The 12,432-nt window shown below is 39.1% G+C and overlaps 2 protein-coding genes across 2 annotated transcripts in view; both read left to right on the top strand.

The window, feature by feature from the left end:
- Window positions 1–3,100, top strand: part of ube2d4 (ubiquitin conjugating enzyme E2 D4) — a 4,522-nt gene extending 1,422 nt beyond the window's left edge. Inside the window, 6 exon segments of the mRNA NM_001303361.1 lie at window positions 1,532–1,595; window positions 1,720–1,751; window positions 1,855–1,932; window positions 2,045–2,150; window positions 2,776–2,869; window positions 2,968–3,100. Of these exon segments, the coding sequence (NP_001290290.1) occupies window positions 1,532–1,595; window positions 1,720–1,751; window positions 1,855–1,932; window positions 2,045–2,150; window positions 2,776–2,869; window positions 2,968–3,013 (420 nt within the window). The 3' untranslated portion in view covers window positions 3,014–3,100.
- A 4,248-nt stretch (window positions 3,101–7,348) lies between these two features.
- On the top strand, window positions 7,349–11,542 carry LOC113744475 (WD repeat-containing protein on Y chromosome-like). The gene has a single exon (XM_027274228.1). The coding sequence runs from the start codon at window positions 7,495–7,497 to the stop codon at window positions 11,239–11,241; it is 3,747 nt and encodes a 1,248-aa protein (XP_027130029.1). The 5' UTR covers window positions 7,349–7,494; the 3' UTR covers window positions 11,242–11,542.
- Window positions 11,543–12,432: the final 890 nt, after the last annotated feature.

Raw genomic sequence — 12,432 nt, 5'->3', positions numbered from 1 at the left:
AAAACAGTCAAGTATTAAGAATAAAAGTGGCATGATGTATAAAAAGAGTATTGTAATGTAAAGTGTCAGAAATATTGCAAACAAAGTGACCATGATACAAATAATAAATATTATTGCAAGAGTGGTGATTATAATATAAATAATATTACAAAAAGTAAGTGACCTAATATAAATAATAACTGCAAAAGGTATAAATGAAATAAAATAGAAGAAAAATTGCAATTAATTTAATGAGTTTTGACAAGGTCAGCATCACAAATTTAACTTTACATGACTTTAAATTATTATTGCATAATTATTTCCACAAAACAACTGCATTTGACCTACTACATATAAACCAGAATTAAATTATAATATTATATGATATAGTGTATAATAATAATAACAGTAATATGTTACTTTTATGCTTGAAAACCTGGCACAAGTGCTTCCCAGAAATTGCTGACTGCCTACTTATAATTTGGCCATGACTACCAATATAGTGACCATAATATAAGTAATATTACAAAAGTAAGTGACCATAAATGAAATAGAAAAATAGAAAAATTGCAAACATTCTCACTGTTTACATTTAGGTTTTTGTAGTTTTTAATACCTAAATATCTGCAAGCACAAACAATCTATTCATACTGTTCATACTGCAGTGTTTACTGTCTCGTGTACATAAAAAACAGCCTGTTGTTATTTGATTGATGGACATAATAATGGATGTATAATTGCACTCTCCACATTTAAGTTAAGAGTTATTGCACAAGAGTCAATATGTATATTTTTATAGGTATAACTATATGTTCTTCCTCCTCAGAGTTTATTCTATTTAAAGATTTTCCCTTCGGGGATCAATAAAGTATCTATCTGTCTATCTGTCTGTCTGCACAGGTTTTATTTCAGCATCCTTTGCACTGCCAAAAACAAACTAACAAAACATACACACATATATCTTTATTCTGTCTCTTCGATTCTGTATTAATGTCATGTTTATGTTCATGCTTCTTGTTTTTGTCTCATGTCGAGAGCAAAGTGTAACCGGACTCAAATTCCTCTGTGCGCACACACACACGCCAATAAAAGTGATTCTTATTTCTGTGGAACGTTTAACATTTGTTACCATAGTAGCCAACATCCATGAGCTAAATTAAACCGGTGACTAAAATATTTATGAGGTCATCCGTCCCATAACAACCATTTACATGTCGACAGCCCTGGATCATGACTGTGCAGGAAAACATGGCAGCCACTGAAAGGACTATTAGTGTTGAGCCCCACAAAATCTAATCCCACAACAAGATGCAGAGCTATACGTCTCTTTCAATCCCTCAGGATGAGTCGTTATTCATCCACGATCCATCATTTTGACATCTTGCTTTGCCCTAATGTGGAGGCTCGAGCATCAGCATCTTTTCCTGTGCGCCCGCACTCAATATAAATAAATAAATATAAAACAATCCCTCTGTTTGCAAACCCAATTTTAAAAATGCAAAGAGCACTGTAACTTCCAGTCCGTTTCATTATGTGATTGTTTTGTGTTTAGGAACTGTCGGACCTTCAGAGGGACCCACCTGCTCAATGCTCCGCTGGACCAGTTGGAGATGACTGTGAGTAGTTAGAAAACTGCTGCATCAGTGTATGCCTGAATGGTTTTGCATCATTAGATTCCACCAGTATGCTGTTTACATCTTAATGTGTACGCTAAAGACATTAATCTTCCTTCCACCACAGTGTTCCATTGGCAGGCTACAATAATGGGTCCGGTAAGTGAAACTGAACATTTGAAGTATGATTTTTGAAGTGAGCGGCAAAAACAGAGAAACTGCTGTCAACCACCTTATCCTGTTTCTATTTTTATTCCAACAGAGTGACAGCCCATATCAGAGCGGAGTGTTTTTCCTCACCATTCACTTCCCGACAGATTACCCCTTCAAACCACCCAAAGTGAGTGCGGATCTGCCTCGTGTGGCACATGATGACACACATATCCCAGCTCACAATAATAACTCACTTTTTTTTATTCATTAACAATGAATTTCTTCTTGTTTTGTCGCAGGTTGCATTCACAACAAAGATTTACCACCCTAACATCAACAGCAATGGAAGTATTTGTCTGGATATACTGAGATCACAGTGGTCACCTGCACTTACAGTATCAAAAGGTAAGTTATCGGTAATAAAATGCAACTGTATCACTGCAGTTTGGTGAGACGATCCATTCTGTGCATGACACATCGATATAAAGTTTCCATTTTCTGATAAAAATCTTACCCTTCAGTTTACTTTCCCAGTGATAAAATACTGCATATGTCAGAAAATTGAACTTCTTCCAAAGACCACTAACTTTCAAGCGCACGCTTGATTCTGGTAACCTTTACCTTTTCCTTCTGGTAACGCTTCTCTTCGTGTTAAAAGCAGGCAGAGCAGGTTTGACACATTCCCTCTGTTTGTTCTATTCAACGTTTTCCAGGCCTGTGTCTCCTCGGTTCCCCTCTCAGTTTTCAACACTTGAGACCAAAGACGGGGGTGGAGACTGAATGTGAAATAACATCTTAATATAAAAGACAAAAGGAATCTAGTATCAAATGAAGATCAATATTCTAAAGGCACAAAGTGATATACTGATGTGCTGTTTTATCAGTATCTCTTGCACCTACTGCAGCCATCTAAAGATCAGGAGTACAATAAATAAATAAGAAGAAGGCCATAGCCAATGAATCAATAAATCCCCTCTCTCACTGGCACATTAAGATTCTAATCAAAGTCTTTCTGATCATTCTTCCACAGTATTATTGTCTATCTGCTCTCTTCTTTGTGATCCAAACCCGGATGACCCACTGGTACCAGAGATCGCTCATACATACAAGGCTGACAGGGAAAAGTGAGTGTAAAACGTGATCGAGAAATTATAAATCATAATAAAGTTCTTATTTTGAAAGTTGACCTGAAACATTTTTCTACACTTTTTTTTTTCTACAGGTACAACAAATTAGCACGAGACTGGACACAGAAGTATGCAATGTGAGAACAGCAGGAAGATCACAATAACACACGAGAACAAAAAGATTTGATTTATAACTTGAGGCAAATGAGCAACAGAGGAAAAAAAAAACAAAAAAAACAAACAAACTAGACAACAGCCCATCTTTTTTTGGAGGAGGAAGCGATACAATGAGGTACAGTGCCACCTGGCTTTCCATGTGCTGAGCTGCTACCATGTGCTGTCCTTCATGACTTGTATGGATCTGCTGAGCAGGACCTGATGGGCTCCTTAAAGCACTCTCATATGGAATACCGGAAACTCTTCACAGTCCATACCGCCACACTCAGACTTTAAACTGTTACTCTTGCTATTGTGATTATCACTATCATCGTTGCTATCCATACACATCATTTCCACAGTCCATGATTTTTTTTCATATCAAGCAAAAATGTTTGATTTTATTTAGGAGATTGGCTCTCCCTTTCTTTTTCAGAGGTACTGTCTGTGTCCCACTGGATGTCTTTGTTATTACTGTATTTCCATGTATTTAGTGGCCTTTCTGTGTTCTTATTTTTCGGTATATGTGCAATTGAGGCAGAATGTTCCCTGTCCAACACAAAATGGTGCAGTGCCATTACCAGCATCTGATCTGTTGGCACATACTGTCTCGACCCGAAACAATGTGAAAGATGTAAAGAATGATTGGTCATCGGTCTCTGATCACCCACCGCATTTCAAATTGCATCCGTATTCAGTGGTTTTTAAAAGACGCCCGGAGAGCTGCCGTTAGGAGCCAGCGGTCTCCACATCCGTTTTTCTCACACATGCCGTCATTGCCCGTATATCCTGTATAAGTAACCACCCATGGCTGGTGTCCATAGTGCACAAAATACTACTGTTTTTGACTCGTTACTTGTTGTGTAGCTATGAACGTAGCTACTCTTTGGCCTATAGCTAAGCTGTGTGCCACCTCCTCAGTACAGTTACTCAGGTATCTAATCAAATCATCAGCCTTTACGTGCAGTGACGCATGGTGAGGAAAACGAGCGGGGCTCTTATCATCGGACTTCTTATCATCGTCTAAGTCCACTGGTTGGTTCACGTCAAAGAGAATACTTCCTGAAGATCAGCACTCCTAAAGTTCTTTATGCATTTCGGCCCCCGGTGTCGCACACTGTCCCAAAAGTACTGTCATTTTATCACAGAGGGTCCTTCTCACCATTTCTGTTTCTTTTTTGAACAACACTTGGATGTGTACAGCCTTTTAAACGATGCTGTTACATGTACGTGCTACTGTTTTGTTTTTTTTTCTAAAAATGAAATGGCCTTTGGTTACAGCCGGTGTCACTTCTATTAAAAATGGGAACTTTAAAACAGACTTTACATTTTGCAGAATCGAGTCATTTGAAGTCGTGCGCGTCCTGTTACGCGAGGTGAATAAATCCAGTGACGCGCCAACGACGAGTTCATTTGCTTTAAATATCAGGTGATGTGAAGTTTGTCAGCGTTTCTTTATGTTCATACTCACAACTGGGTTTTGTTTAGTTTTTGTTTGGGGATTAATAATAATCCACACTGACAGTAAAACAGTTTGTCTGGGTGATACCTTTGTGACCTTTTGTATCGTATCTTTGAGAGCTTTTAGTTTTAGGCCGTTTATTTTCCATTCATGTCACCAGAATTGAACATAATTGTGATGTGTAATATTAGTTTTAATATAATCCATTGTGACTGTTGGATAAAATAGTTAGGAAATGCTATGATTTTTTTTTTATTCTTATTTTATCTTGGCTCATAATGTGCTGATGCTGCCAATATAAAGGGACTTATTTGATGTTTATAAACGGGAAGAATTTCTTTTTGCTATTGAGACGTTCTCGAGTGGATTCATCCAGAAAGGTCCATAGTAAAGCATGAAAATTATAGAAGCTTTGATTGTAGAATTAACACCATGGTTTAGGCGCCAAATATAGATTTTCATCATTGTTAGCTGCTGTAGAGAAAATTGTCAAAACGAGTTGTCCTGAAAACACAATATATACTAAAAAGGTTTTGAAAATATATCCTCTAAACGCAGTGAAAGTCTTTTTATTTTCTGCTGTCAGACCACAATTGAAAATGACGTGTGTGTGTGTGTGTATTAGTACTAGTTTAAACTTTGTGTGCTTTGTTGTTTGTTCATCTGGCTATTTATTTATTTGAAAAGCTGAGTTACCTTCCAACCGTACGACTGAATGCAGCCTCAATTCATCATGTGAGCGATGCGACATCGACTTCCTTCTGTCCAGTGTGCTCGATAGAGTTTATATAGGCAGCTTGGCATGCTTTGCACTCTGGAGAACCTTCTCACAGCCATTTGCCAGATATCAGGGATTTCGTTACAATTCATCTGCCTAACACCTCTGACTGAAAATTTTAGCCTTAACCCTCATTTTGTGTGTATATATATATATAAATATATATATAGAGAGAGAACGTTGTCATGAACTGTAAATTTGCTATCAGGGCTGTTATCCCCCTGAAAATGGGTGATTCATTTCATCAGTAGTTACATGGAATCCTGCTCGAACAGCACCGATATATTTGTGTTGGGAGGGGAAAAAATATTTCAGCCTGGCTTTCTCTGAATGCAGGACCAGCCTTCATGCATCCTTAAAAAAAATTAATAATAATAATCTGGAAAATATGTGTGCTTGAACTGCCACCATGAACGTCCACACGTCCTCACATAGCCTACACAAGACAACTGTTTGACCGTGTCATAACATATGAATAAAGCTCATCTTGGTTTACTGTTGTCTGCGGGCATTTCTGTGTGTCTTTTATGATGAAGTCTTATAACTTAACATCAGTTCAGAGCTGCGGCCAGATGTGCATTTGTAGGTTAAAAGGTAAAAGTAAAAGAAATGTTTTAAATAATCAGAAAAATATATAGAAATGTTGTACACGTGATGTAGCTGATGTTGTTTTCCACTTAAAGTCAATGGAAGTGCTGCAGAAAGTTGCTTCTTTGTGTAGTTAATGCAGCTGGACTCTAGGGTGTGTTTGATTTATGAAGCACTCGTGCAAGCTGTCTTGCAATCTTTACAAAAAAAAGCTATAATTTATATATCTCACATCCCTAAATTTGGAATTTGCTGCTGCTTTATAATGATTCAGAAACTGCATATTTAATATTAAAAGCTAAATTTGAGGCACACATCTATTTTACCCCCCCAAAACTTTATTGAAAGAACAAACAAACAGATAAGAAATCCAGTCATACTACTTCACATTGTACAATAGTAACATAGCATTGGCATAGTTACATGATAATATAATAAGGATCAAAAAGAAAGAGCATGAAAACAAAAAAGCAGAAATAAAACTTAGATGTGACAGACTTTGTAATTTTACATATAAAGTTCAGGTTATAACTGTTGTGACAGGTTACTGGTTGAACATATCTGCATGAATATTCATTACAGATAGACATTTTTTTATTAGTAATTAATATAAGAGACTTCAATCAAAAATAGCTTAAATGATGGTGATGAATCTTGAAATTTACATTTATGTAACGCAGCATCTGCCTGAAGAGCAAGTTTCTTTTCTTTTTTAGTTTTTCTGCGCCACCTTTGTGTTTTCTCTCCATCTCTAACTGAGAACGTTTCACCTGCACACCTGCGCACCGAGCCAAAGGGAGGAGGTGTTTCATGATGTGATTGGGCCGGTCCCCTGTCAGTCAGCGTGTTAGGGCCGGTCCCCTGTCAGTCAGCGTGTTAGGGCCGGTGGTAAGGAAACAAAGTCTATATATATAAGCGTGTGGTTAGGGGTTTACATGTTATGACCATTTTGTAATAAAGTGATTCTGAAATCATACACAATGTATGGCATCACTTTTTTGCTCAGGTGATATAGAAATAAACATCCGCAGATTCAAATAAGATATCGATGTGAAATGCACTTTCTGTTCTGAACATATTGAAACAGTTACTCATTTATTTGGCACTGCCCCTTTGTCCAAAGTCTGTGGACTGATATCTGTAACTTTATTGCTAAAAATGTTGATAATGATTTTAAGTTGTTTTGGGAGGGATGTACTGTTTGGGCTCTTTGACTTGAACAAAAATAGAGTAAGATTAAACTCTCTCTCCCCCCTGGTGTAGAATATACATGAATGTTTTTGTAATGTTTTGTATATTATATGTGTTCCTTTGTTTGTGAAACAATGTTCTAATAAAAATAAATAAATAAAAAAAACATCCGTCATCTTGGAATGTTGTTTTGCCCTCCAGGGCTCCGCCCCTGTCACGTGACTAGTAGACACGCCCACTTCCCTTTGATCTCTGACGTCAACAAGTATAAGATACATTTTCACACTGGGAACATTCACTTGTCACAAAAGCTTGGATACACAAGGAGGATAAGAAGGATTTTGGACCTTAATTTGAGTGAGGGTCTCTCATTTCAACAAATATCACTGGTTATATTCTCTATAATTATTATATATTATATAATACATTATATAGACTGAAGTAATAATGGAGCAACAAGCTATTATCAATGAGATTTACAATCTGCAAAATATAGGAGAGATTAAAAAGGTATTTCAAGAGGCTGATACCGATGGAGGTGGAGGATTGGACATAGAGGAATTCTCTTATGCAATGAAAAGAATATTGGGTAATGTGAGTGAGGAACAACTCACTACCCTCCACATGAAGATAGATGCAAACTGTGATGGGACTATAGACATTGGTGAATTAACGTCCTTCTTCTTAGAACAAGGAGATGCATTAGATTTTAAAAATCAAATATTCCCAAAACCTTTTAAAATTATACCTGTGGATTTGAAAAGAAAAACTGCTGCTCTGACATTCTGTCCGTATGGCGGGATATCAGATGACACTCCACAGAAAGAAGGAGAAATTTGGCCTTATGTGACAGGTCATTATGTCTCCATCAGCACAAACGGTATACTCAATGTCTGGAATGACACATTTCAAAGCAAATGTACACTTGACTTGTGTAAATTATCAAAGATGCTCCCTCATTCACACATGGCAAAAATGTGTGTTACTGACATGGTGTTCATCCAAGAACTCAAACAACTGGCAGTCTCCACAACTGGCAGGCAGCTGTTATTCTATGACTACAATGAGTTTCCTGAGGTTAAAGATTTTCATATTGATTATGGTTTAACTGTTGACCACAGTGTGACCACCCTGAACTACTGGTCCAATGGAACAAAAGGAATATTTTCCTTTGGAACTGATGAAGGATGTCTTCTGATATTAATCTCACGCAAGATAAAGCAGAATGGTCTACTGAACAAAGAGTTGACAGAAAGCCCCTCTCTGCAGGATTATCCGACTTATTATGTTAGCAAAATGCTTACAGCCTGTAACAAAGACCATTGCTGTATCAGAGTCTCAATCTTTGATAGTAGTTTCAAGCAGATCCATTACATTCCATCACTGGACTCATTTGCCGTATGTTCTCAATCGGCTGATAGAATGGTTCTTGTTTCCCTGTCTAAGCAGTCAAACAAAATCTCCAAAAAGTACCTGAAGAGTGAGGACGGTAAAATGTTTTTCACCTCTGTTGCTTACTCGGATTGGTCTAAATGTCTGGTGACTGGTGGTATAGATGGTGTTTTGCGGGTGTGGAATCCCCACAACTCACAGTTGTGTGTAAAGGAATTAAAAGGACATATAAAACCCATTACACACGTGATGTTCAATCCCAAGAAGAGACTATTTCTAAGTTTGTCAGACGACAAACAAGTATGTGCATGGAGTGATCTGAGCTGGCAGCTTTTGCAAACTTTTCAGGTTGAAGGCATTGGAAAGAAAAAAATTTCAGTTGCACATTATAACACACTTAACAATGAGTTAGTTGTTGCAAACATAAATATTGGAGCTTGTCTTGGCTATGGCACAGATGTTTTACAAAATTCTTTAACATCTCATGAAAAGCCCCTGTGCAATGCTCTCTATCACAACATTTTCAAACAGGTCGTCTCCGTATGCCAAAATGGTATGGTGGCAGTGTGGGACATCTTAACAGGAGAAGCTGTCATGAAGTTCAAGGTCAGTCCAGATAAGTATGTGGGGCCCACTGCCATCTCATTTGATGGATCTAAGCGCAGACTAATCACGGTTTCTGAGGGAGGGATAGTGAAACTGTGGAACTTTAACAACGGAAAGGAGCTTGACGTTCTTCCAGTTACCGTGAATAAGAAGGTGACGTGTATTGTCTGCATTAAAGATAGGGTGTTTATGTCTGGAAGGGACTCCAGGATCATATATGACCTGAATGTGGATGAAAATGATTACAGATTTTTGGAGCATGAGTATTTAAATGACGTTTCCTCATTGGATGTGCATGACACCAAACTGATTGCTGCCGCCAGCAATGGAAATATTGTTATCTGGGAAACTGAAACTTCACATGCTTTCCTCTGCCTCAACATCAATAAGAGCCCTCAAACACAGAGCCTGGGCTTAAATTATCAAGGTCGTGTAGGTTTTGTGTGTGAAATTAAGACAAACACTAGGTTGTGTACGAATGAACAAAGCTCAAAATCTGATCATAAAATTATATCTCTGAAGACCCGGATGGACACTCCTACTACAGCCACACTGCTAAGTTCGGCAAATGGCTACATCTATGCCTGGTCTATCCATCCCAAAGGACATATAATAGCAACATTCAGGGCAATAAATGACGAAGGTGGCGTCATTACTACTATGGCTACTGATGACACTGAGAAAAAATTACTGACTGGGGATAGTACCGGGCGCGTTTGTCTGTGGGACATTGAGTGTTTTGGATATAAAACACAGACCAGCAAAGGGCCACACGAGAATGCACCTCCTCTGTTGCATTCATGGCAAGCTCACCCCACAGGAATTGTGCGTGTTATGTGTGACCCTGCATGTACAAAAATAATTACTGCAGGGTTGGACTGCAATGTCCGGCAATGGACAAACACAGGCTGCTACATAGGCCTATTTGGGAAAGACAAATGGGATGCTATGCAAGTCAGCCCTGAGGGGAATGCTGACCAGGTGCAGGAAATGGAACCACCAGACACACTAGACAAACCAGACTCACCAGAGATAACAGAAACATACCATGAGTCCTACTATATCCCAGTCGATCTAACCACTGAACTGTTAGAAGAGAAATGCACAGTCATGGAAGCCTTTTCTAAGAGAGCACAACACCTGATTCAATCTACTGATGTGTGCTTGCAGAAGCAGCACAGAAATACTCAGAATCAGTTCAGGCCACACCCCCCTCAGACCCCACGTCTCAGAGATGGCACTGAGCATGAACATGGACAAAGCTCTCCTCCGAACTACACTAGGAAAACTAGATTTGGACGTGTATATAGGAACCCGCAGGCAGATACTCTAGAAGGTGGTACCCTTAAACCAAACACCCTGCCAGGCAAGCAGGGGCCTGAACAAACATCAAACCATGTACGCTTTCCACCCATTTCACATAAAGTTCAGCTGACAGGTCATCAAACCCAGTTGGAACCATTGCCACCACGGATCTCACGCACTATGGGTGGCACTGATATGAAGAGCTCGCTGCACATGCAGCAATCTGTTGGTGCAGTGAAGCAGGAGCAGTCCACACATAGTCAAACTCAGTTCAAGCCACACCCCCCTCAGACCCCACGTCTCAGAGATGGCACTGAGCATGAACATGGACAAAGCTCTCCTCTGAACCACACTAAGAAAACTAGATTTGGACGTGTATATAGGAACCCGCAGGCAGATACTCTAGAAGGTGGTACCCTTAAACCAAACACCCTGCCAGACAAGCAGGGGCCTAAACAAACATCAAACCATGTACGCTTTCCATCCATTTCACATAAAGTTCAGCTGACAGGTCATCAAACCCAGTTGGAACCATTGACACCACGGATCTCACGCACCATGAGTGGCACTGATATGAAGAGCTCGCTGCACATGCAGCAATCTGTTGGTGCAGTGAAGCAGGAGCAGTCCACACATAGTCAAACTAGGTTCAAGCCACATCCCCCTCAGACCCCACATCTCAGAGATGGCACTGAGCATGAACATGGACAAAGCTCTCCTCTGAACAACACTAAGAAAACTAGATTTGGACATGTATATAGGAACCCGCAGGCAGATACTCTAGAAGGTGGTACCCTTAAACCAAACACCCTGCCAGGCAAGCAGAGGTCAGAGCAAACATCAAAGCATGTACATCAAAGCTATGTATGCTCTGTTAAGAATCAGGTCTAAATATGAGTGTTTGTAATGGTTTACTCCGGGTGCTCCGGTTTCTCCAACAAACTCTTTATGAATTTTAATAAAAAAAAAAAAAAAAAAAAAAAAATCCCTCCCTTGGCCCCAGACCCAGCTCATCATACTAAGACCACCAATTTGAATCACAAAGTTTAGCCATCACTTTCTCCATGTATGAATGCCAAATACTGCATGTTGTGAATAAGGTCCGAAGTATGTATGTTTGTAATGGTTTACTCCGGGTGCTCCGGTTTCTCCTAAAAACTCTTTACGAATTGAATAAAAAAAATAAAAAAAAGTCTCAGGTTTAATTGAATTTCAAATTTTGCTTCATAGGTTCTTCTTTTAATGTATGCTTACGGTAGTGCCTTCCAGTCAATCCAATCCAATAAAGACAAAAACATATAAAGAATATATTCTATATCAGTGATGTGCGGGTTGATCCAAATTGAGCGGGTGCTCGCGGGCGACCGCGGTCACGAATCACCAAACAATATTTTTAATGATATTCGGGTCACGGTCAGTTGGGTCGTTTGAAATAAATGGTACAGAACGAATTGGAGAGGTACCTTGCTGCGCACTTTACACTGGATGACTGTGATGAGGACCGAGTGCTGGAATTTTGGCAGAGACAGGCACCCACTTTCCAGAGGACCCGTGCACTTGCAAGGAGGATGCAGGGGTGCCGTGTAGGGGGGAAAAGTTAGGACAATTCCAAGGGCCCATGACTGACAGGGGCCCCAAAAATAGGTAAACACCAATATAAAATGATTAAACCATCATCATTGAGTATATATATTTCAAATATAATAATGAAATTAATTATCTCTTTGTTTTTACGTGTTTTGGGCGGTAAAAGTTAAATAAAAATGGCTTTTAGCAGATTGGCTTTTAATTTTTAATCATAAAATAGTGAACTTGTATGCAGACTTGCATGCATGTACAAATCACCAGCAGTAAACATTGTGCTGGTACTAGTATTGAACTACAAGACGCAAAACGGTTGCAAGCCTTTAATTAATTAGAGTTCTGTAAAGCTTTTGATGGGATAGTTAGGTCCTAGAGATGTGGGGACAACAGCTGCACAGAGGGGGCCCAGTTAGATTTTCCATGCAGCATGCAGTATGTAAAACTACATACAAAATATTTAATAGTAAAGACATCTTTGCAGGGGCGTCGTATAGGGGG

Source organism: Larimichthys crocea, chromosome III (assembly GCF_000972845.2).
Source record: "Larimichthys crocea isolate SSNF chromosome III, L_crocea_2.0, whole genome shotgun sequence".
Classification (NCBI taxonomy): domain Eukaryota; kingdom Metazoa; phylum Chordata; class Actinopteri; family Sciaenidae; genus Larimichthys; species Larimichthys crocea.
Note: the sequence above shows the minus strand (reverse complement) of the source record. Positions and strands in the feature narration are given on the sequence as shown.

Bases quoted from the DNA above. Each gene is read 5' to 3' on its own strand.
- LOC113744475 (XM_027274228.1), top strand. From the start codon at position 7,495: ATGGAGCAACAAGCTATTATCAATGAGATTTACAATCTGCAAAATATA.